Here is a 25,193-nt window from a genome sequence, read left to right as displayed (position 1 = left end):
TAAGGGATAGTAGAGGTATAGCCAAAAGAAGAAATGGGGCTGGAGGGAGGGTAACCAGGACTGCAACAGTGAATATACTCGAACATCTACATTCATGGTAAGTGTACACAACTGTACTATGTTCTTCATGTTTCACTGTTGCAGTCATTACATTTGGGTAGATTCCCAAAGCTAAGGTTGGGAGGAGGAATTTAAATAGAATTAGGACCAGCTATAAGACCCTGCAAGACTGCAGTGGCAAAGCCAGCTCTGGATTAAGAGAAATTTGGCAAATGATAATGCTTGGTGAAAGTATGTACAGAACTCAAGGTAGTAGCTTCTAGGATGTCCCTGGTAGGAACGCCCCTGAGAAAAGCTGTGGAGGTAGATGTAGCCCTGGTTGAATGGGGTCAGATGCCCTGTGGGATAGGTTTTCCATGGTGCTTATAGCAGAAATTAATGCAGTGGCCTATCCATTTTGAAATGGTTTGCTTTGAAATAGCTTTCCCCTCTGTCCTTGCAGCAAATGCCACCAGCAGTTGTTCAGATTTCCTTTGAGGTTTAGTCCTGACCAAGTAGAATCTAAGCTGTCTGTGCACATCTAAAGAGTGCAGTATCCGTTCCCCTTTGTTCTGTGGGTTATGAAAGAAGGTAGGCAAATGAATGGACTGATTAAGAGCCACACTGGATACCACCTTGGGGATGAAGGAGGGATTGGTTCTGAGGGACACCCTATCCACATGAAAGATGATGAAAGGCTCCACTGCCATAAGGGCCTGTAATTCAGATACCCTTCTTGCAGAAGTGATTGCTAAAAGGAAAGCTGTTTTCCAGGAAAGGAATTTTAAATCTGCAGTAGCAGCTGGCTCGAAAGGAGGGATAGTGAGTTTCCCCAAGACAAAGTTAAGGTCCCAGGCTGGAGTTGGACCTCTCCTGGGTGGCCTTAAATTTTTGGCCCCTCTGAGGAACTGCTTGAGCAGTGGGTGAGAGAAGAGGGGAGGCTCTGTGCTGTAATGAGCTGAAATGGCTGAGGCATGAATTTTGATGGAGGAAAAGGACAAGCCCTTATGAAGCATCTCAGTCAAGTATTGTAGATTCTGAGGTAAATTGGGCACTGTTGCGCTCATCCCTTGAGATGGAATCCAGGCACAAAACCTTTTCCATTTTGCAGCATAAGATTTTCTAGTACTAGGCCTCCTTGCCTCTAAAATGATATCCATCACTGATTTACTGAGGGATGATAAAGGAGAGATTAGGTAATTAGCCAGGCTGCTAGGTTCAGGGTTTGCAGATGAGGGTGCAGAATCTGGTTCTCCTGCTGAGACAACAGGGAAGGAGTTTGAGGCAGATGCCATGGGGCCAAGCGTGACACACTGCGCAAGAGGGGGTAACAGTGCTGGCGTGGCCAGTCTAGTGCAATTAAAATCGTCCTTGGCTTGTCCTGTTTGATCTTTAGTAGTACTTTGGAGAGCAGAGGCAGAGGAGGAAAGGCATAAACTGATAGGTTTTTCCAGCTGAAGGACAGAGCATCCACTTTCCAAGTTAGCTTATGGGGAATCCTTGTGCAAAATTTGTCCAATTGATGGTTTTGGGGGGAGGCAAACAGGTCTATATCTGGGCTCCCCCACTTGTTTGTTAACATGTTGAAAATCCTTGGTTCCAGTTTCCACTTGTGTGGGTCCATGAGGTTTCTGCTTAGTCCTTCTGCCAGTGTATTTAGTTTTTCTGTCAGGAATTGAGCTTGTAGATTCACTGGGTAGCTCTGTGTTCCACAATGCCATGGCTAGTCTGCAGAAGGGGTAAGAATGTGTACCCCCCCCGCTTGTTTATGTACCACATGACAGTGGTGTTGTCCGTCTTTACCATTAGTTGTCCTGGAAGAATGTGGTCCTTGAAGGCTGTCACAGCATTCTGTACAGCTAACATTTCCTTCTGATTTATGTGCAGGTGCATTTGACTTGGGTTCCATTTGCCCTGAATGCACTTCCCTGCCAGGTGAGTCCCCCATGCATAGTCTGATGCGTCTTTTGTTAAGGTTTGGGTGGCAGGGGTAGTGTGAATGGTAGTCTCCTGTTTTGTTGGCAGGCCTCTGCCCACCAAAGGAACTCTAGGCGTAGGCAAGGTATGATAGGAATCATTGCTTCTAGATCCTGTGAATGTTGATACCATAGGCTTTTGAGATACCATTGTAGTTTCCTCATATGCAGCCTTGCATATGGAATTAGAAGAATGCAGGAGGCCATGAACCCCAAGTCTTGCAGTATTTGCCTTGCAGATACCTGTGTTTTTCTGGCCACATGTTTGAAGTAGGTTGTCAAATGAATTTGTTTCTCTGGCGTGACGAAAGCCATCTGGGAAGTTGTATTCAAGCTTGCTCCCAGAAATATAATTTGTTGACAGGGTACCAGGTGTGATTTCTTTTCATTTATGGTGTACCCCTGACAAGTCAGCACCCTTTGAACAAAGGCAGATGATTCAAAAGTATGTCCTAGCTTTTTTTGCCTGAATTAGACAATCGTCCAGGTATGGGTATATTTGAATATTTCTTTGCCTGCAAAATGCAATGACTGGAGCTAGGCACTTTGTGAATACCCTGGGCACAGTAGATAAGCCAAAGGGCAGTGCAGAGAACTGACAGTGCATGTAGCCTGCTTTGAAGCGTAGGTATCTTCTGCAAGACTCCCTGATAGGGATGTGTAGGTATGCTGCTTTTAAGTCTAGTGTTGCCAACCATGCATCTTTGCCTAGCATAGGACGCAGCTGGTGAAGAGTCAGCATTTTGAATTTTGGAATCACCAGAAAGGTGTTTAGAGTAGAAAGGTCCAGGATAGGACGTCATGTATTGCCTTTTTTGGGTACCAGGAAAAGTCTTGAATAGAAACATTGTTCCTTTTCCTCTTCTGGTACCAACTGAATAGCCCCCATGCTTAAGAGAGAGAGAGAACTTGATTTTGGGCCTCTACCCACTGATTTGGGTGGGGTAGATCTGGCCACCCGCTTGGTGTTGGTAACTTGTGGAAGTGAAATCTGTATCCTTGGGGCACTATATTTAAAACCCATTTGTCCTGGGTAATGAGTTCCCAGTTTTTGGCCTAAAGACCAATCTTTCTGCCTAAATGAGCATTCAGTTAGGAAGTGCTTGGAAGTTTTAAAAGCAAGTCATTGAGACAGTTTTCCATAGGGGGGTCTTACTACTCCCAGATTTCGGTGCGGAAATCCCCCACTGCTTAGTCTTGTGTGTCCCCTGGGACTGAAATCTTGGGTTTCTGCTGTGTCTGGGTTTGGCTTGAGAAGACCTGGAAGGGGCTGGAAAGGACCAATTCTTAGAGGGCCAATGCCTACTAAATCTAGGAGGCTGACCTTGCAAGAAATCTTTAACAGTTTGCATAGATTTAGCTTTATTTTCCATCTTTTTAAGAACTTCCTCAGCTTTGTTGCCAAACAGGCGGTCCTGATTTAAGGGAGCATCCAACAGTTTAGCTTTAACATGATCAGGCAAAGATTGCTCCTTAAGCCAAGCATGCCTTCTGAGCACAGACCCAGTAACAGCAGCCCTGCAAGAGGCCTCTAATGAATCAAATCCACATTGCAAAGTATGTTTACCAACCTGTTCAGCAGAATGCATTAAATCCTGTAATTCTTTATTTTCAGCACAGTCAGGAATCAACATAATTTTCTGTTTAAGCAACCCAATAACATGTTGTTGATACTTCAACATATGAAACTGGCAATTTAAAGCCCTAATGGCCAAGGTTGCAGAAGTGTAAACCTTTTTACCCCATCTATCCAGCGCCCTGGAGTCTCTATCAGAAGGGGTATGATTTTTAGCAGTAGAAGCCTTAATGCCCTTGGGTCCCTGTGAAATAGTCTCTGATCCGCAATAGGATTTTTAAAAAGAAACTTGTGTGAATCAGGAACCCTGTAATATCTGTCAGGTTTTCTGGGAGCAGGAGGCAAAGAATCAGGGGCCAAACTAGATTCCGAAAAGGTATCATCAACAATGTCTAGTACAGGAGGTATAGCTAAAGGCCTATGCTGAGGCAGGAGTAAGAAATCCCTAAGCCTCTTTTTTGAATCAGGAAAAACCCTGGCTTTCCCAGTGGAAATGCTCCCTTAGAGTATGTAAGGTTTCACCAAAAGAAAAATCCTCTGGAGGGGAAGCAGAGGGAATAGAGTCCTCTGATTCAGAATCCTCATAAGTAGTTAAGGGCAAATCCAGATCATCAGAAAAATCAGAATCCTGGTCACAAGATTGATAAACAACTTCAGTCCTAGGTCTCTTAGAAGAGGAGGTTGGCTTCCCCTGATTAAAGTTATAAGATCTTCAGCCATTCTTATCATTTGTTTTTTATGCCTAGAGGCCTGAGCATGCGGCCTGGGTGTCAGTTTCTTAGGCATGGTTTGAGATTTAGGCCTAAATGAAGAAGGAGGCATCAGTTTAATATGCAAGTCCGTAGGCCTGAATACACCCTCAGAAGCCGGTGCCTGCACAGCAGCTCCAAACCCATCCAAGGCAGAGACATCCGCAGGTTCCATAGTTGAAGCTTCTCGCAGTATACCGGACTCTGAATGGGTCTCAGTAGAGGCCTGCCAATCAGAAGTAGCGGGTATCAGGTGCTGCGAAAGTACCTCACTGAGTACTGGCGAACTGGCGGTTGGCTTAGGAGAACCGTCGTCGGCAGCTTTGGACCTAGGCAGCCTGTCTCTGTCTTTATCTTTGCGTTTTTTTGGAATCCCGGTAGTAGGATGTCTAACCGATGACATTTCTGGATAATTAAATTGAGAACAGAAATATTTAGAGGTGAAAATATACTGATGCCGGACAGTGCACTGATTAAATAAAGCACAAAACTGACAGCAAGGTACATCCTGGTCAGGGCCCAAGCAAGGAATACAGTACGAATGAAAATCTTTGTGAGGTATTTGCTTTCCACAATTAATCAATTATTTACTTTTACTGACATCAGTAAGGAGCAAGAAAAAGTTTCCCCAATTGGGTACTTAGCTTTAGTTGAAGACTTCGGTTCGGAAACTTGAAAACTAAAATTTCAGGAGTTGGCCGGCTGGCACTTGCGAACTGCTTCTGCTTTGGGCACCGCATGGCAAGAAAGACTGATGTAATGGCGTCGGCTGCAAGTTTTATACCCCTGACGACCTGACATCATGGAAGAAGGTACAGCATCCGACGCAGGACCCAAGACTTTGCTAATCAGGCCGACTGAGGGCTACTGTAAGCAGACAACCCAAATGTAATGACTGCAACAGTGAAACACGAAGAACATTTGGCATTCTGGCTCTGAAGATCCAGCTTGGCTCAGAGGAGGAATCGTAGTGGATGTAATAGACATAGTCTCAGCTGGCTCCGGAACCGAGAATCGTAGTGGATGCAATAGACATAGTCTCAGCTGGCTCCAGAACCGACTGGGTCGGAGCTGAAAACAATTTAGTCAGCGCCGGCAACTTCAAAAGTCTGCGCACCACCCTGTCCATGTCATCGTCCGATGAGCTCCTAGATGACCTGGAGGATAGAATTGGTGAGCTAGATCTCTCCAAAATGGGAGATCTCAAGGTAGGGGAGACTGGTAAGAAGTCAGTGGACCGGCTCCAAAGAACAGTCTCTTTCGGCTCTGAAGGCCTGAGAGCCGAAGGACTAAATTTGTCAAAGTCAATGATCTCTGTCAATTCTAAGGGCTGTGGAGCCAAAAAGATAGATCCATCAGAGGTTTTAGCCAATTTTAGTGGCAGCTCTGACTGAGCCGAAGAAGCTGGAGATGGTCGTTTTGAAGCCTTTCCACACTTAGACGAAGGGGATCTACTGGAAGAGGAAGTGCTATGTAGAGCCTCCTCAAAGGAAGGTTTCAGGAGCCCTTTGAGTATAAGCTTATTTTTCTCTCCTGCAGAACACGGGAGCTAAAGGAGTGACAAAAGGTACAAGTTTCCTAGAGGTGAATTGCCCCCAAACAATAGACACAAATGTTACGCCCATCAGTGATGGACATCTTCTGAGAGCATTTTTGACACTGTTTGAACCCTGAAGGCTTAGGTTCCTTTTCTCTAATTTCCTTAGACATTTTAGGAACCCACACTAGAAAATTACAGGTAAAGCTTAACACACTTTTAGAAAAATCTAATACACAAAAAATTTTTGTCTGAAACAGTATTTCCACACTATTAAACACTACAAAACACATCTACAAGATAAGCACAAGGAGAACAATTCTGCCCTCTAAATTAAACGGGCACTAGGCCCTCTAACTCAAATGGACCTAGTAGAGTTGTGAACGAGAGGAATACAAAACAGGAAAATTAGCTCTCGAGCTAATATAAGTATAAAAACTAACTTCTACCTTAGCACTAAAGTACACCACTACCAAAAATGGGAATAAAACCAAAAAGGCCTTGGGAATAACGGCCACCAAAAGCACACACAGGAAGATAAACACCACTCGAAAGCACAGCACACAGTTAAAACTACAGAGAAAACTACTAACTACTAAACAATTATTAAAGCTAAAAATAGCTTAATAAAGGGAAAAAATAAACTTTTTTAAAGGACTTAGCCACAGCCAAGAACAGAAGCATCCAAACTCAAAGCGGCAAATGAGATCTGGGAATTACACCACTGCATGATGGGATACCTTCCTGCCACGAGCCAGGTTAGAGACTTCAAGCTAGTATATTCGGCCGAGTCAGAGCCAAGGATCGGTTCCAAACCCATCTAGTAAGAATGAAGGTCGACATAGGACAACATAACATCAACTGTTTGCAGTCAGCACCAGCAGGACACATCTCTTTTTTTTTTAAAACATCAAACTGAACTGCCATAATAACTTCATCAGTTGGGTAAATGTTTCTTTTCCTATGCTTCTGCGTTTCTGCGTACTTGGTCATATTCCAGACGGTGCCACTTGGGAAAATGCTTCATTCTGATGCTTACACATGCATAAACATATTACTCAAGTGACTGCATGGATAATTGTTTCATTTTTAGTGCTTGTGCATATTTAGACAAATTACTGAAGTGCTCGCTTGGGGAAATGTTTCATTTCGGTACTTGTGCCTATTTGGACATATTACTGAAGGGGTTACTTGGATAAATGTTTCATTTTGGTGTTTGTGCATACCTGGACATATTATTGAAGGATCATTAGGCTAAATATTTCACACTTGTGCATGCTGGGACAAAGTAATGAAGGTGTCACTAGGTTAATGTTTCAGTTTTGTGGTTGTGCATATTCAGGCTTATTAATGAAGGCTTGATTGGGTATTTTCATGTTGGTGTTTGTGCTTACTTGGACATATTAAAGAAGGGCTCACTTAGTTACATGTTTGATTTTTATGCTTGTGCATACCCACACATATTACTGAAGGATCATTAGGGTAAATGTTACACATTTGTGCTTGCGCATGGTTGGAAATAGTAATGAAGGGGTCACTAGGTTAATGTTTCCTTTCTGTGGTTGTGCATTCTTGGACATATTACTCACAGGATGCAAGGGTATATGTTTCATGTTAGTGTTTGTGCTTATGTGGACATATTAAAGAAGGACTTGCTTAATTAAATGTTTGATTTTTGTGCTTGTGCATACTTGGACATATAATTTAAGTAGTTGCTGGGGTAAATGTTTTATTGTTGTGTTTCTGCATAGATGGACATACTAATGAAAGGGTAACTTAGGAAAATGTTACATTTTTGTGCTTCTGCATACTAGGACATATTCTTGATGGTGTCACTGAGGAAAATGGTTCACTTTGAAGCTTGCACATGCCTAACTATATTACTGAAAAGACTGCATGGAAAATTGTTTCATTTTTAGTGCTTGTGCATATTTGGACATATTACTGAATGAGTCGCTTTGGGAAATGTTACACTTTGTTACTTGTGCATACTGGTACATACTACTGAAGGGGTCACTTGGATAAATGTTTAATTTTGGTGTTTGTGCATACCTGATATATTACTGAGAGATACTTACAGAAAATGTTTCATATATGAGCTTGTGCATGCTTGGACAAAGCAACAATAGGATCACTTGGTTACTGTTTTATTTTTGTGGTTGTGCATACTTGGACGATTGACTGAGGGGTTGCTTGGGTATATGTTTCAAATTAGTGTTTGTGCTTACTTGGACATAATATAACAGTTTTTGCTTACTTAAATGTTTACTTTTTTGTGCTTGTGTATACTTGAACATATGATTAAAGGGGTTGCTGGGGTAATTTTTTTCTGTGTTCCTGCATACTTGGACATATTAATGAATGGGTTACTTGGGTAAATGTTTCATTTTTGTGCTTCTGCACACTTGGACCTATTACTGAAGGTGCCACCTGGGTAAATGGTTCATTCTGATCAATGCACATGCCTACACATAGTACTGAAAAGACTGCTTGGTTAACTGTTCCATTTTTTGTACTTGTGCATGTTTGGACATAAAACTGAAGGGGTTGCATTGGCATATTACTGAAGGGGTCACCTGGGGAAATGCTTAAATTTTATTGCTTGAGCATACTGGGGAGACATCCATGAAGGGGTTGATGTAAGAAATAATCCATTGGAATGGTGAGTCAGGAAACTGTTTGTTCATACAGTGGATATAAAAAGTGTACACACCTCTGTTAAAATGCCAGGTTTTTGTGATATAAAAAAATTAGACCACAATAAATCATTTCAAAATTTTTCCCACCTTTAATGGGAACTATAACCTGTACAATTCAATTGAAAAACAAACAAATGTGTTCCAGGAAAAATATAAAAAATAAAAAATATACAATAAGCTGGTTGCATAAGTGTGCACACCCTTAAACTAAATATAACGTTTGACATACTTTGAAAAGATTACACCTGGCAGATCAATTTTATAGCAGTCTCATATCTGTCTGGCTTTGTAGAAGGTGGAGCTGTGTAGTTCCTGGTGGAAAAATAGATCTAACTATATCCTAATATTTATCTCTGTAGCTCTCTCTTAAGCAGAAGAAATGCGTACACAGATGTACATATGTGTGTGTATGTGTATGTATATATATCTGAAAGAATAGCTGTGTAAAATCTTACCATAACCATAGATGTCCTTCTCTTCTATATGCTGCAATATTCATAACATGAGGGAGATGAATCTCTTGCCTGTTCTACCCAAATTGCTTCTCCTCTACAAATCTTTGTTTTGTGAGGCATGTATACAGCAGTCTGAGGCACCAGCCAGATGTTAATATCCTCACTGTATAACCAGGCATTCTTTCTATGGCATGGATTTTGTTTGCCCTTGTGTATGTGTAAAAGTAAATGATGCTTCTTCGCAGGGAGCACAGCATAAGTGATACACAGGACATCTGAGAGCAGTTGAATTTTTTTTTCTTTTTCATTGAGATTTTGTTGGTTTTTAGTGATTATATTAATCACAGTGGTTTCCAGATCAGTACACTTCTGAAATGATTGTAACTACTGAAATCCTATATCATCACAGAGATAGTAACCTACCTTTGATCCATTACGTGTGACAGTTCATCACTGCTGTGTGAGTCAATGTGCATGGCAAACCTTTCTGTAAACTGCATTATCTTTATCTTTCAGTAGTGAAATTTGTGCTCACTGCATATGCTATTTTCTTATGATGAATGACAGTCACAGTTAACAGCAACACATTATCCAAGTAACAAGAAGATGTATTCACAACTAATTCAATATAAGACATTGTTGAAACTACCCGTCTCTTTAAAATAGCCACCTGTGAAATGGTTGTCTTTCTTTTGAAGTAACATGTAAAACAGTGCTGCAGACAGCACAAACAGGACACCTGTAGGGGGTCATAGCTAGCTGTGTCGTGACTGCTAGTCCATTACTTTACAGTCAAATATGTTGCTAACAGTACACATATACCACTGTATTCCAGATAACTGGCAATTTTTTCATGTTTATCCAAAACTGAAAGTGTGTGTGTGTGTGGGTGTGTGTGTGTGAGAGCGCATGTCTGGAGGCATGTATGGTGCTTGGTGTGACACAGAAACATGGATTAAAGCTGGACTTGAACATTCTTGCTCTGGAGAGAGAGGTGTGTGCGAGTTTGTGGGACTGCATGAATCTGAGTGCATGTGCATGTATGTGTGTGTGTGAGTGCATGTGTGGAGGCATGTATGGTGTGACAGAGATACAGGGATCAAAGCTGGACTGGAACCTTCCAAAAAAGAAAAGTACAGTTGGGTAGCACTAGATGGCTATAGAACACACTGCCTTACTGGAATAGGGGTAGTACAGCCTTGCTACCTGGTAGTCTATCAAAGCTCAGTGCTCCTCCCACTGCCTGTCTGTGGGTTTGAAGGGCCGATCACCTGACAGGACCAAGACTGCCCATCAGACCCACAGACAGGACCTTTTCAGTTTTCTAGAGTCCAACAAGAAGAGCAGATGAAAATGCAAACTTTACAAACATCACAACAAAAAAAGGCTAATTATGTCAAGGTCCAGGAGCCCCTGAAGAACAGTCATCACAAAGCCTGCTCTGGATTTAGAAAACACATCCAGCTTGTAGTGCTTCATAAACGTATGGACAGATGACAAAGTTGCTGCCTCTATTACACTTTTAGAGTCCACGCCTTTCCAATACCCCAGTGAAGAGAAAAAGACCCTAATGAAATTTGCCTTTACCTTACTGGATTCACCTTGCCATGGTGGGTGTAACAAAAAACAATATCAGAGGACAACGAATGTGCAATGGTTTGCTTAAAGACAGGCTGCCCTTTCTTTGCCCCTGTGAGGGAAATAAAAAGCCTGTCAGCCTTTCTAAAGGGTTTCATTAAGTCAAAGTAGTACTTTAGCTGCCAGTGCACACCCAAGGTATGAAATATCTTCTCTCCCTTATTCTTAGCTTCTGGAAAGAACAGAGGGAGATTAACAGATTGACTGAGAGTGAATTTTAAGGCTACTTTCGGCATGAAAGAAGGATTAGTGCATAACACAACCATATTCCTGTGGAAAATCAGGTAAGGTTGTCCCACCATGAGAGTCTGCGTGTCAGAAACTCACATTTCAGATGTCAGAGCAAAACTCAAATCAGTTTTCCACATTCTCAAGGTAAAATCCCTTTGGCAATTAACTGTTTGGGACACCAAACTACGAAAATAAAGAACAAAAAGTCCCAATAACAGACAGTTTCAGGGTTAAAAACAATATAAACAAATAGGAGCGAGACTTTCGTAAAACACAACTTTAATACACTAAAAAACTGGGTAAATGCTTTCGCAAATCACCATTTGCTTCATCAGGCCACAATTTTGCAAGCTGATTAGACATAAATACAAACATACCTGCCAACACAATTAGAATCAACCAATAGAAATATTATTACTAATACACATACTTAATAAGCATTCTGTTGATACAAAACTTTTCCTTATCCTAAAGCAAACTGTATAAAACACATAAAACATAGGAATATAACGTGTTCGTTTAACCCCCTTCCCTGATGTGCTGTCAGTTTTAGAATCCATTGAAGTTCTACTTGTTCTGTTGTATTTGTAATATTTCCCATTCTTATTCCTTCATGTAACACATCAAATATCATAAATCTAAATTCATGATCTGAACCCCGTTCTATAATAAGTATTGCCCTTATGTGCAGTAGGGCAAGGTACACTAGATTTTTAGAATTACGATCTGCTTGCACCTTCAGCTTACAGCTATTGCCAGTATCAGGATGAATAAAAGTGGTAGATGTATCTATGAACTTACAAAAAGAATAATTACATTTTTAGTTCCAATGTCTTGTTGTTTATCATGTGCAAGTCCCTTCTCCTTGGGATAACATAACCTCTGCGTTAAGGATCGAGTATTCCTATATCCAAATTTAGGTTTATTCCGTACTATCTCAGCTATATCTTCATTAACTTGTAATACATGCTAATGCTTATCAATAATTCTTTTCAATTACGTGTCATCATTCGAATATGTCAGAGTAAAAATAGTATGTTGAGGCTGTTTCATTTCTGTTACAGCCTCCAACATCCAATCCGAAAAATATGGTTTGGCTGTGGTAGTCCTCAGCTGTTTAGCCAAGTCACAGGCTATCATTATGCCACCTTGATTATAACCCCTTCCCTTGAAATAAATACTTAGTTGACTCAAGTCATTTTCAAAATCTTCCTCGCTATCCACTAACCTTGAGGACCTCATAGTTTGACCCTTAAGCATGATATTAAAAATGTGCCATACTTGTTCTATGAGGGTCTATATCACGTAATCGAAATTCTGTCAGTTTGAACATCATATGTTCGAACCTATATGTTTGAACTTATGGAATTTCAAATACGTAAAAAAAAAAAAAAAAAAAAAAAAAAAAAAGAGAGAAAATAAAATAAAGGGTTCTAAAGAGGGGGGCAAGCCCCCCTTCACCCCCACACACCCCCGTTCTTTAAATATACCAACTCCGAGACCGCACTACAATGCAGTAAAGGGAATTTTCCCCTTACTGCACTGTAGCGAGGTCTTGGAGTTGGTATATTTAAAGAGTGGGGGGTGTGGGGGTGCAGCACACACAAGGAGGTTTAAAGGCCAGGAATGGCCATGCATACCCTGAATTTCTTAAATACTTTTTTAGGCACAGCCTAAATGAGCCCAAGAGAATTACAAGCTTTCTTAAAAACATCCTCCAACACAGGGATCAACTGAGGAAAGGTCTCCACATCCAGACACTCGTCCTCAAAAGATCATTAACCCTGCTGATCTTGGGGGCAGCTGATTACTCCCAAATGAATACATCCCTAAATCTAGCCAATATTTGGGTAAAGGAAAAACTCTGTTTAGGTTCCTGATCCTGTTCATCATCAAAGGAAACCGACTGATCTAACTCTGACAGATTCGAAACCTCAGACAGATTCGAAACCTCAGACACCAGATCCACTTCAAAGTCAGATTTCCTTAAATGTCTGAAAAGTGGTTAAAGTGCCAGGGTTACTCATAACCTGGAAATGCACCCCAGTAATCAAATGCTTGAACAATGGATCTGGCCAAAGCCACCATCTCAGGTGGGAACACAGACAGAGACTGCTCCCCTACCACATGGTGGGTTTTCCCACTAGTGAGAGAATCCCCAAGGGGAGACATATTAATGCTGGCAATAGATTCTGCATCCCTGACTTCCCCTGTACCTAAAGGGTTTGTTTCTCCCATATCTGAAGCAGGCAATGGTATACTCCCAGAGGATGTGTCTGACCCTTGTGTCATGCACAGTTGTGGTATAAACATCATATCAAGGAACCTGGAGGTAATGGGGGGAATCGTAACTGAGTCCATCAAGTCAGAGGACAAAAAAATAGCCAAATCAATACCAATTACTGGCTGCATGGTCGGCCCTGTATAAAGTAGACAAAACTTACTATTTTCCCTTGAAATAGCAATCTGGAGTCTATTTCTATGGGGATACTACACTGAATACTGCACTGAGACAAAAACACAGCAATTTCAGTAGCCCAGCACAAAGCAGAAAATACATGACAAAACACCACAAAACTTAATAAATAAATGCCAGTTTCAGCCCCACATACTTATAAACAGGCTAAAATATCCTGAGACAAGGAATTTAATATAAACTTGAGAAAAATTCCTGTCAGAAATATTTCACAAACAAAATGGCATCAAAATCGCAATTTAAACAAAAAATTAATTTAAAATGCTGCAAATCTGCTCAATTATTTTAAATAATCATAGTCCCAAAGAAAATAATAATTGTAAAAAGCAAGTTTTCCTTTTAAAAAAAGCCATTAATCAACAGATATAACAGCCAAGATTTAATCATGATTCTGGCAGAATGAGGTAAAGACAGGAACTGCACTAAAACAGCCTTAGTATAGAAACTTAGGTAAATATTCACAGATTGCCATAAAACACATTTAAATGATGAAAAATCCCACAGAAACTCAGAATTAGCATACAGTAAACACTATAACTCTTATAGTGTAAGAGAAATAAAACTCAAAGTACATGCGATTTTCCAAAAAGAAAAAAAAAAGCAAGCAAATCAGCAGAAGACATAATTCAGGCACAGAAAAAGGCAAAGGGAAGAATAAAAAACTCAAAAGGGTTTCTTATCTGAGCTCTGTAGTGAAAGTAATCCAGACAGGAGCAGTCTTGCAAGAGCCTTACTGTGGCTCTAGAAAACTGAAAAACTCATATCTGTGGGCTTGAAGGGCAGTCCTAGTCCTGCAAGTCAGCTGGTCCTTCACAGCCACAGATAGGCAGAGGGAGAAGGTCTGAGCTTTGATAGACTGCAAGAAAGGGAGTTGCAGGGCTCTTCTACCCATATACCAATAAGGCAGTGTGTATGTTGAAAATCAGGTCTTTTCGGCGGCTTTCAGTCAATAAAACAATAAACAAATATAACAAACTGCAGTGAACTTTATTTAACAAACTACCATTTCCACAAACGCCTTCAAGGTTCTAAACTGAATTAATAAAAACCATCTATTTAAGCCAGAGTATAATTATTAATTAACCAATCAAAATGCAACAGTTATTAACTAAGACTAACATACAGAGTTTTGTTTAAGGAAATATAACTTAGTTTAACTACAGTAAATAATTTCATTAAGGAAACATCCCTTAATTTAATTAAATATTTCATTAGTAATCCATTACTTAAACCATTAGGTTGTAAAATATTATATACAACATTTTAGACTGCCTCTGGTTGGTTTTGCTATGTCTGAAGTTTGGCAATCTAGCACTGCCTACAAAAAAGCGCTATGGGGGAAGACAATGTTTTAGCTAATATTTTAAAGCCTAGAGGGTACAGGTGTAAACCATCCATGGCATCACAACATGGTCCATCAACCATGTCCTCCCATTCTGACAAATATTGTACCCCCTTGGAATGACACCAGAAGCCAAGCCCGTTATTAAAGTCTATCATCATCTGGTCATACTGTGGCATCATCCTTGATAAAGGTAAAATGTTGCTCAATGCTACACTCATACCAGCTCTGGGAGACTGGGACACACAATCCAAGAACTCTGTAATGTTCGTCTCTCATCATATAGTTCAAGGAGGTAGGTCAGAGTTAATTTCCATCCACATGGATGATGACCAAGTTATACTGGTACTTATGGTCCAATGACCTGAGTGAGTGCATGATCTGGTGGATCCTGGCCTGACAGACAACTGACCATGACTTTCTCTTTGCTCAACCTGGTGAGTGGGACATCTATGTGTCTCACAATGGAGACTCCTATAACTAAAATATTGGGTAGTGTGTTGGCTTGCCTAAAGGGCTTTGAGATTGAGATTCTGTGAAATGTGGTTGTATGTTTAGTGGCGGGTGTGATTCTGGTGGGAGTGTTTCTGGTGCTGCAGAGGAGATTTGTTGCAGGTTCAATGTCTAGGATGTCTTTGGGAGTTAGGAAGTTTACTTTTAAGTGCCTCAGCATATGTGGGTCTAGGTGACTGATCCATACTGTGTGCGGTGGGTGTGTGTGCACATTTCTTACAAGCTGATTGGTATTATGAGTACTCATTTGTGACAGCTTTGCCTCCAGTGATGTTGTGTAAATACATCTCTCACATACATTATCAGTTTATTTGTGAATCATCTGATTGTCTTGCTACATTGCCTCAGGATGACCATATTCACCAAGATGCTATGGAAATAGCAAAAACAGTAGGAATGTTCATGCCTATGATTACTGTCCTCTTTATTTTTGCTTTTAATCTACAGGTCTTCTTCTTCTTTCAGCTTTTCCTGGTTAGGGGTCGCCACAGCAGATCACCTGCCCGCTCATGAATAGCAGTGAAGTTTTACGGTGTTGAGTTGCCAGCCTAGCGCCCAACCTTCCACAGAAAGCACACACATGCACACACTCACGCCTAGGGCCAATTTAGTGTGTCCAATCCACCAACAGCATGTCTTTGGGACGTGGGAGGAAACCGGAGCCACCGGAGGAAACCCACGCAACCACAGGGTTAACATGCAGACTCTGCACAGAAGGCACCCCAGCTGAGGATCGAACTGGAGAACCTCTTGCTGTGAGGCGGGAACGCTAACTGCTGCAACACCGTGGGCGCCCTTGATTTACAGGTATTTGTATAAAATGTGCTAATGGGAGTATGTATTCTGAAGCATGTATGACAGTGCTTGTCCCTGTGCAAACCAGTTGCTCTCCTGCAACCGAATAAGAGGGAAGTCTGATGGGTAGTTCTACTGAGGAAAATATCAGTTCTAGGTGACTGAGTCTATACAGGGTACTGTTAACGGCAACTGTGTGATAAGCAGTGCCATGCAAATACAACAAATTAATAGAAGCAGAGAAAACTGACTAAAGAAAGCAAATAGCCCTCTGAACAATCAAGCAGCCTTACTTAAAGCCTTCCTGTGTGATTTCAGCTCAGACAGACCAGGCCACCTGCTACTCCCAATAGAAAAGCAGTCCCAGGCCTTATTAGTGTAACACCACACCACAGTTAATCCAAAATAAATTCAAACAGGACAATACAATAAACTAGCTAGAAACACACACTTTTAAAATGATTACAATGCAGAGAAACCAGCAGCAAGGTCATTGAAAAACACTGCAATTTATAGTAGAAAGATACAGTAAGTAAGTAATTTGAAAATACAACAGCAATACTCTTAAACATCTTACAACAGTACAAATAATTAAAGTATTAATCTGTGCTAGGATTGCACTGGATACAAGCCAAGTGTTTGTGAGCTCTGTGGAAATAAACCAAAATCTGTGCAAATATGGCACATGTTAAAAAGCACAGAATCTCAAGTTACATACCATTGGCACAGCATTCAGTAGTCATTTCAGTCTGGAGGTGGTCCTCATTATCTTCAAGTGTAGTGTCAGTATTACCTTCTTCTTCTTTTTCTTCTTCTTTTTCTTCTTCTTCTTTTTCTTCTTCTTCTTCTTCTTCTTTTTCTTCTTCTTCTTCTTCTTCACTACTATGAAATAATTATGTAATTAGACCCAAGCTTTGAAATGTTACTTTGTAGTGTAATTATCTCTGTAATATGCTCTCATGAGAAGTGAGCAAAAAAAAGGGTTTTAATCTTTAATATTCGACTGCAAACTACATCCCCATAAGTACTCCATAATCATGTAATTTACAGACCTGTCCTGTACACAGAGGAAACGTAACTTGACTACCTTGACTGATATTAGCCAATAATATGCAGCTACGTGCTTGCAAAGAAGATACTTCTCTGTTTAACAAATATTAAACAATCATCTAAAATTTGAAACAGTCACAGAATAAGTCATATGACACTATGTGAATCAATTTTCAAATACAAATACTTGTTTAACACTAGCAATGCAACCATCATACAAATAAAGATAAAATCAATTTCCACCACACCCTCAGCAATATAAGGCTGCATTTCCATAAAGTGCCCTCCAGCCTGCTTTCAGAAGTAAACAATACAACAAGGACATCAGCGATTTTTTTCAAAAGCTTACCCTCCCTGTCTTTCCATAGCAGAACAGAAATCAACCATTTAGACCAGCGGTCCCCAACCACTGGGCAGCGGACGGTACTGGGCGTGAAGCACTTGGTACCAGGCTGTGAGGTAAGTGAATGCCTGTATGAGTGTGTTTATGTGTCTGCGTGTGTGAGTGAATGTGTGCATGAAAGCAAAAGAGTGTGTGTGTGTGTGTGTGTGTGTGTGTGTGTGTGTGTGTGTGTGTGTGTGTGTGTGTGTGCAGCGTGTGAGAACATAAGAGTGAGAGTGTTGTGTGAATGAATGCAGGTATGAATGAGGAAGTGACTGTGTGTGTGTACGTGTGAGATCGGGAGAGTGACAGCGATGTATGAATAAATGCGTAAGTGGTGCGTGGCGTGTGGTGTGTGACAGACAGTGAGAGCAATGTATGAATGAATGTGTAAGTGGGTGTATGGCATGTGGGTGTGACAGACAGAGCGATGTGTGAATGAATGCAGGTATGAATGAGGAAGTGACAGTGTGTGTGTGAGATCAGGAGAGTGAGAGCTATGTGTGAATGAATGCAGGTATAAATGAGGATGTGACTGTGTGTGTGTTTGATCGGGAGAGAGTAAGAGTGATGTGTGAGTGAATGCATGTATGAATGAGGGAGTAACTGTGTGTGAGAGATCAGAAAAGAGTGAGAGCGATGTGTGTGAGTGAATGCATGCATGAATGCAAAAGAGACTGTGTGTGTGTGTGTGTGTGTGTGTGTGTGTGTGTGTGTGTGTGTGTGTGTGTGTGTGTGTGTATGTGTGTGTGTGTATGTGTGTGTGTGTATGTGTGTGTGCACGCGCTAAGGATGAAAGGTACACAAACTTCATTGCTGCTGCCTTCAGCGATCACTCTCACTCTTCACTCTCTCCCCTCTCTCTGTCACACACACACACACACACACACACACACACACACACACACACTATACCTCTCAACCTCGGGTTAATGATACCCTGTCCTTATGGAAAATCAAAAGGGCTCTACTGCCATAAGGGCCTGCAACTCAGACACCCTTCTTGCAGAAGTAATAGCCAACAGAAAAGCAGTCTTCCATGACAAATATTTCAATTCAGCAGTAGCTGCAGGCTCAAAAGGTTGTAGAGTAAGTTTTCCAACACAAAATTGAGATCCCAAGCAGGAGTAGGAGCTCTCGTGGGGTCTTATATTCTTTGCCCTCTAAGAAACTGCTTGAACAAAGGATGCGAAACAAGGTGGGTCACAATCATAGTGAGCTGAAATTGCTGCAGTATGAATCTTTATGGAAGAGAAGGACAAACCTTTGTCCAATAATTCAGTAAGATATTGAAGAGCCACCTCAAATTAGGCTCTGAAATCTCCAAATTCTTTGCTGTACTCAAAATAAAAATCTCTTCCATTTTTCTGACACTCTCCTAGTACTAGGCCTTCTAGCTTCCATAATCACATTTAAAAACTTGTTGAGGAAGCTGAGACCTACTGTGCTTCAACACAGAATATGCTAAGCTGTGAGATGAAGAGATTGAAGTTTGACATTGAGCAGATGACCGTCCTTCTGAGATAACAGATGAGGAATCAGAGGTAAAGGCCATGGAGGCTTCTTTACAAGACTCCTTAGAAGTGGGTACCAGTGTTGCGCAGGCCAATCTGGAGCTATCAAAATCATCCTTGGCCTGTCTTGTCTGACCTTTAGTAATACCTTTGAAAGAAGAGGTAGAGGTGGAAAGGCATAGACATGAAGGTTTTTCCAACTGAAAGACAGAGCATCCACTTTCCAAGCTGTGTGATGAAACCCTTTTGTGCAATACTTTGGCAGCTGGTGGTTTAGTGGAGAAGCGAACAGATCTATGTCTGGAGTTCCCCAGGACACTGTCAATTTCTGAAATACATGAAGATCCAGTTTCCACTCGTGGGGATCCATGATTTGTCTGCTTAATACATCTGCTAGGAGTTCTGTGCTCCTGGCAGAAACCTTGCCTGAAGAGTCAGTTGCAGGCTTAGCATGATCTCCCATAAAATCATTGCTTGCCTGCATAGAGGATAAGAATGTGTTCCCCCTTGTTGATGTACCACATGACAGTTGTGTTGTCTGTCAGAATCAACACCTGCCCTGGAAGAAGTAACTCCTTGAACGCCATCAATGCAAACTGGACTGCTAACATCTCCTTCATATTGATATGTAGATGCTGTAGTCTGGCAGGCCACTTGTCTTGTATCCACTTTCCATTTAGATGAGCTCCCCAAGCAGTGTCCGAGGCATCTGTCGTTAAAATCTGACTCCCCTCTGGCCGGGTCACAGAGAGTCCTTGTTTAGGTGACATTCCTGAGCCCACCACAAGAATTCCTTTTGAAGGCAAGGTATTATTTGAATGACAGTGTCCAAATCTTGGCAGTGCTGTGTCCATACATTTTTGAGATACCATTGCAGCTTCCTCATATGCAGTTTGGCATTGGGAAGCACCAGAATACAAGATGCCATGAACCCTAATGCTTGAAGGACTGTCCTTGCAGTCAGCACGGACTGATGAGATAGTTGATGGAAGTAAAGTGACAGACTCTTTGTTTGTCCGGGGTTAAAAGGCCATCTGGGCTGCTGTATTCAGTCTCACACCCAGAAAGCACATGTCTTGAGAGGGTACTAGACTGGACTTTATTTCGTTCACAGAATACCCTAGGCATCTTAGCACTGCTATGACATATTCCAGATGCTGTAGAAGGTGTTCCTTTTCTTGAGCCAGAATCAGGCAGTCGCCCAAGTAAGGATAGATTTGAATGCCTTGAAGCCTGAAGTAAGCTATCACTGGAGCCAGAACCTTTGTGAATACTCTGGGCGCAGTAGATAAGCCAAAGGGCAATGCAGAGAACTGATAATGAAAATCTCCAGTTCGAAACCTCAGATACTTTCTGCAACTTAGCCTTATAGGCACATGAAGGTAAGCTTCCTTGAGATCCAAAGTTACCATCCAGTGATCTTTGCCCAGCAGAGGTAACAGTTGCTGTAACGTCAACATCTTGAACTTGGGAATGTCCAGATAAGTGTTGAGGATAGATAAATCCAAAATTGGTCTCCACGTGTTCCCCTTCTTTGGCACTAGGAACAGGCGAGAATAAAATCCAAGCCCCTTTCTGATACAGGGACTGGCTGAATGGCCCCTATCTGGAGTAACTGAGAAATTTGCATGTGAGCCTCTTTTCTTTGTGGAGGAGGAACATCTGGCATGCCTCTGAAAGGGGGCATTGTGTGGAAATAAAATCTGTAACCGTGATGAATGATATCCAGCACCCATCTGTCTTGAGTGATTAAATCCCAATTTTCTTTGAAAAGAGACAATCTTCCTCCCAAAGGAGCTGCCAGACGAGAGTCCACTGGCAGCTGAAAAGGCAGGTCATTGGTTCTGCTTACGAAAGGACTGACCCCTGCCTTCACCAGAAGTCTGAGCAGGTGAACTGTCTGATCGAGGCCTAAACGAACCTTGAGCCCTGCCCCTACCACGTCTAGACCTACCCCTAGACTGGGAACCATAAGCAGGATATGTCCACCCCTTAGCAGGCCAATTTCTACTAAACTTCGGAGGCTGTACCTGCAAAAAATCTTTAACAGTCTGCATAGACTTAGCTTTGTCCTCCATTTTCTTTAAAACTGCTTCCACAGGCGGTCCAAACAACACATCAGACTGTAAAGGAGCATCTAAAATCCTTGTTTTAACATGCTCAGCTAAATTCTGATCCTTCAACCAGGCATGTCTGCGAAGAACAGAACTAGTAGCAGCCACCCTCGAGGAGGCCTGAACAGCATCAAAACCACACTGCAAAGAATGCTTACCCACTTGTTCAGACACATGAACCAAATCCAGCAATTCTTTACACTCAATACCTTCCGCCAAAGCATCCACCTTAGATTTCAATTGTGAAAGGAGATAATTCTGATATTTCAGCATATGAAACTGACAATTCAACGCCCTCATGGCCAAAGTGGAAGAAGTATATACTTTCTTACCCCACCTATCCAAAGCCCTTGCCTCTTTATCAGAGGGTACAGGATTTTTAACCACAGAAGCTTTAACACCTTTAGGCCCCTGAGAAACAGTTTCTGGGTCCGCCCTGGGACTCTTAAACAAATACTTATGAGCCGGGCACCCTATAATACCTATCAGGCTTAACAGGAGCAGGAGGCAAGGAGTCAGGGTTCAGAGAAACCTCTGCAAAACATCCTCCACCACATTCAACACAGGAGGAATAGCTAAGGGCCTATGCTGAGGCAAAAACAAGAATTCCCTAAGCCTTTTCTAGAGTCAGAGTAATCTTGGCCTTCCCATTTAAAGTGCTCCCTCATGGAGTGAAGAGTCTCTGAAAATGAAAAATCCTCAGGAGGAGAAGTCAAGGGGTGGAATCATCCACATCAGAATCAGAATAAGTAGGAAACTCTTGCAAGTCTTCCACAGAAGACTCAAGCCTGTGAACACTGTTCAAAACTATCAAACTCCTGTTCCACCCTAGGCCTCTTATCAGGTGGGGCATAGAACCTCTAATCAGAGTAATCAAAACTTCTGCCATTTTGAGCATATGTTTCTTAGGCACAGAGGCCGAAATGCTAGGAGAAGCCCCCACAGAAGCTGAACTTGGCCTACCTCTAAAAGAAGCTTTGGCAACAGAAGGAGAGGCCCTAACTACCTTGGGAAGAGAGGGAAGAACAGTTACCTGAGAAGCCCCTCAGCCTGGCCTACCTCCTGAGAGGGCACATCCTGTAACAGTAAAGTATCTGCCTGAGACTCCATAGAAACTCCTGGCAAACCTCCGGCTCCCCTGAGCCTTCCAAAGGACCGGCGTCCGGGACTGCCGGTTCCTCACCCTAGGCTTCACTGTTTTATCTTTGCGCTTCTTGGATGAAGCAGGCGCGGAGCATCCGACGGCATATTATAATTGCAACGCTTCCCAAACACTAACCTAGCACAATCAAGCCTCCTCTTAATAGTGCGCTTGTTAAATCTAGCACAAGAGCGGCAACCAACAACGTCGTGCTCAGGCCCTAAACAAGGTATACACAACGATGATAATCCTTATGCGGTATCTGCTTCCCACAAGAAATACAGTTATTCACTTTTTCTGACATCCGTTTAAGTACTGAGGCAAGAAAAAAAAACAAAATGTTCCCCAACGGGGTTACTTAGCCAACTCTGTATTCGGTCTGAAACTCCGGTTTCGGAAAATCTCAGAACGCCAACCTGCACTCGCAAAACTGCTTCTGCATCGGACCATGCGGCAAAAAAGACTGAGGAAATGACGTCGGTCATGCGCATTAGTACCCTGACGTACTGACGCCAGTCTAAGGCGCCATGACCGACGTCAGCCTTATACTCTGGTATTCGGGCCGACTGGGACGCGGACTATACCCCAATTGTCAGGACTGCAGCAAGGGAAGACGAAGAACATCACACACTTTTAAAATGATTACAATGCAGAGAAACCAGCAGCAAGGTCATTGAAAAACACTGCAATTTATAGTAGAAAGATACAGTAAGTAAGTAATTTGAAAATACAACAGCAATACTCTTAAACATCTTACAACAGTACAAATAATTAAAGTATTAATCTGTGCTAGGATTGCACTGGATACAAGCCAAGTGTTTGTGAGCTCTGTGGAAATAAACCAAAATCTGTGCAAATATGGCACAGGTTAAAAAGCACAGAATCTCAAGTTACATACCATTGGCACAGCATTCAGTAGTCATTTCAGTCTGGAGGTGGTCCTCATTATCTTCAAGTGTAGTGTCAGTATTACCTTCTTCTTCTTTTTCTTCTTCTTCTTTTTCTTCTTCTTCTTCTTCTTCTTTTTCTTCTTCTTCTTCTTCACTACTATGAAATAATTATGTAATTAGACCCAAGCTTTGAAATGTTACTTTGTAGTGTAATTATCTCTGTAATATGCTCTCATGAGAAGTGAGCAAAAAAAAGGGTTTTAATCTTTAATATTCGACTGCAAACTACATCCCCATAAGTACTCCATAATCATGTAATTTACAGACCTGTCCTGTACACAGAGGAAACGTAACTTGACTACCTTGACTGATATTAGCCAATAATATGCAGCTACGTGCTTGCAAAGAAGATACTTCCCTGTTTAACAAATATTAAACAATCATCTAAAATTTGAAACAGTCACAGAATAAGTCATATGACACTATGTGAATCAATTTTCAAATACAAATACTTGTTTAACACTAGCAATGCAACCATCATACAAATAAAGATAAAATCAATTGCCACCACACCCTCAGCAATATAAGGCTGCATTTCCATAAAGTGCCCTCCAGCCTGCTTTCAGAAGTAAACAATACAACAAGGACATCAGCGATTTTTTTCAAAAGCTTACCCTCCCTGTCTTTCCATAGCAGAACAGAAATCAACCATTTAGACCAGCGGTCCCCAACCACTGGGCCGCGGACCGGTACTGGGCCGTGAAGCACTTGGTACCAGGCTGTGAGGTAAGTGAATGCCTGTATGAGTGTGTTTATGTGTCTGCGTGTGTGAGTGAATGTGTGCATGAAAGCAAAAGAGTGTGTGTGTGTGTGTGTGTGTGTGTGTGTGTGTGTGTGTGTGTGTGTGTGCGTGCGTGTGCACGCGCGTGTGAGAACGCAAGAGTGAGAGTGATGTGTGAATGAATGCAGGTATGAATGAGGAAGTGACTGTGTGTGTGTGTACGTGTGAGATCGGGAGAGTGACAGCGATGTATGAATAAATGCGTAAGTGGTGCGTGGCGTGTGGTGTGTGACAGACAGTGAGAGCAATGTATGAATGAATGTGTAAGTGGGTGTATGGCATGTGGGTGTGACAGACAGAGCGATGTGTGAATGAATGCAGGTATGAATGAGGAAGTGACAGTGTGTGTGTGAGATCAGGAGAGTGAGAGCTATGTGTGAATGAATGCAGGTATAAATGAGGATGTGACTGTGTGTGTGTTTGATCGGGAGAGAGTAAGAGTGATGTGTGAGTGAATGCATGTATGAATGAGGGAGTAACTGTGTGTGAGAGATCAGAAAAGAGTGAGAGCGATGTGTGTGAGTGAATGCATGCATGAATGCAAAAGAGACTGTGTGTGTGTGTGTGTGTGTGTGTGTGTGTGTGTGTGTGTGTATGTGTGTGTATGTGTGTGTGTGTGTATGTGTGTGTGCACGCGCTAAGGATGAAAGGTACACAAACCTCATTGCTGCTGCCTTCAGCGATCACTCTCACTCTTCACTCTCTCCCCCTCTCTCTCTGTCACACACACACACACACACACACACACACACACACACACACACACACACACTATACCTCTCAACCTCTTAGTAGTGCAATCTGGACAAAGCCTAACAGAATGGGGGGACAAATAGGGACAGATTTTAAATCTTGCTCTTATAACCATAGAAAGTTGTGAGAATAATAGGATTTGTCTTATGCATTTTTCTGAAGGATATGAGATCTGAAATACAAATGTCTATCATTACTTAATGATTTCAGTCCTCAGATCATCCCAGTGCCTTGCCATAAAATCACAAAGATTATGAGGATTAGACCAAAACTCACAGGGAAAATCTGGACATTCTGTGAAAATCTGTACAGTTGAGAGGTATGAATACCTCTCAGCCTCTTACTTAGATCAAAAAATCTGGACGAAGTCAAAAATAATGGGGGGGACAAAGGCCCAAAATAGGGGCCCTTTTAAGTACTGCTCTTACAAACCGAAAGTTGATAGAAATACAGGTTTTGGATTCGCATGAATTTTCTGAAGG

General features: G+C 41.8%; 1 protein-coding gene across 1 annotated transcript in view; it reads right to left on the bottom strand.

Annotated features, from left to right (window-relative positions):
- Positions 1-25,193, bottom strand: part of LOC122791433 (bromodomain-containing protein DDB_G0280777-like) — a 1,939,725-nt gene that overhangs the window by 1,851,305 nt on the left and 63,227 nt on the right. Inside the window, exon 2 of the mRNA XM_044059175.1 lies at positions 16,745-16,908. Coding sequence (XP_043915110.1) covers positions 16,745-16,908 — 164 coding nt within the window. The remainder of the gene's footprint in view (positions 1-16,744; positions 16,909-25,193) is intronic.

The sequence above is a fragment of the Protopterus annectens genome, chromosome 17.part0, assembly GCF_019279795.1.
Source record: "Protopterus annectens isolate FY-2018-M chromosome 17.part0, PAN1.0, whole genome shotgun sequence".
Lineage (NCBI taxonomy): Eukaryota > Metazoa > Chordata > Ceratodontiformes > Protopteridae > Protopterus > Protopterus annectens.
Note: the sequence above shows the minus strand (reverse complement) of the source record. Positions and strands in the feature narration are given on the sequence as shown.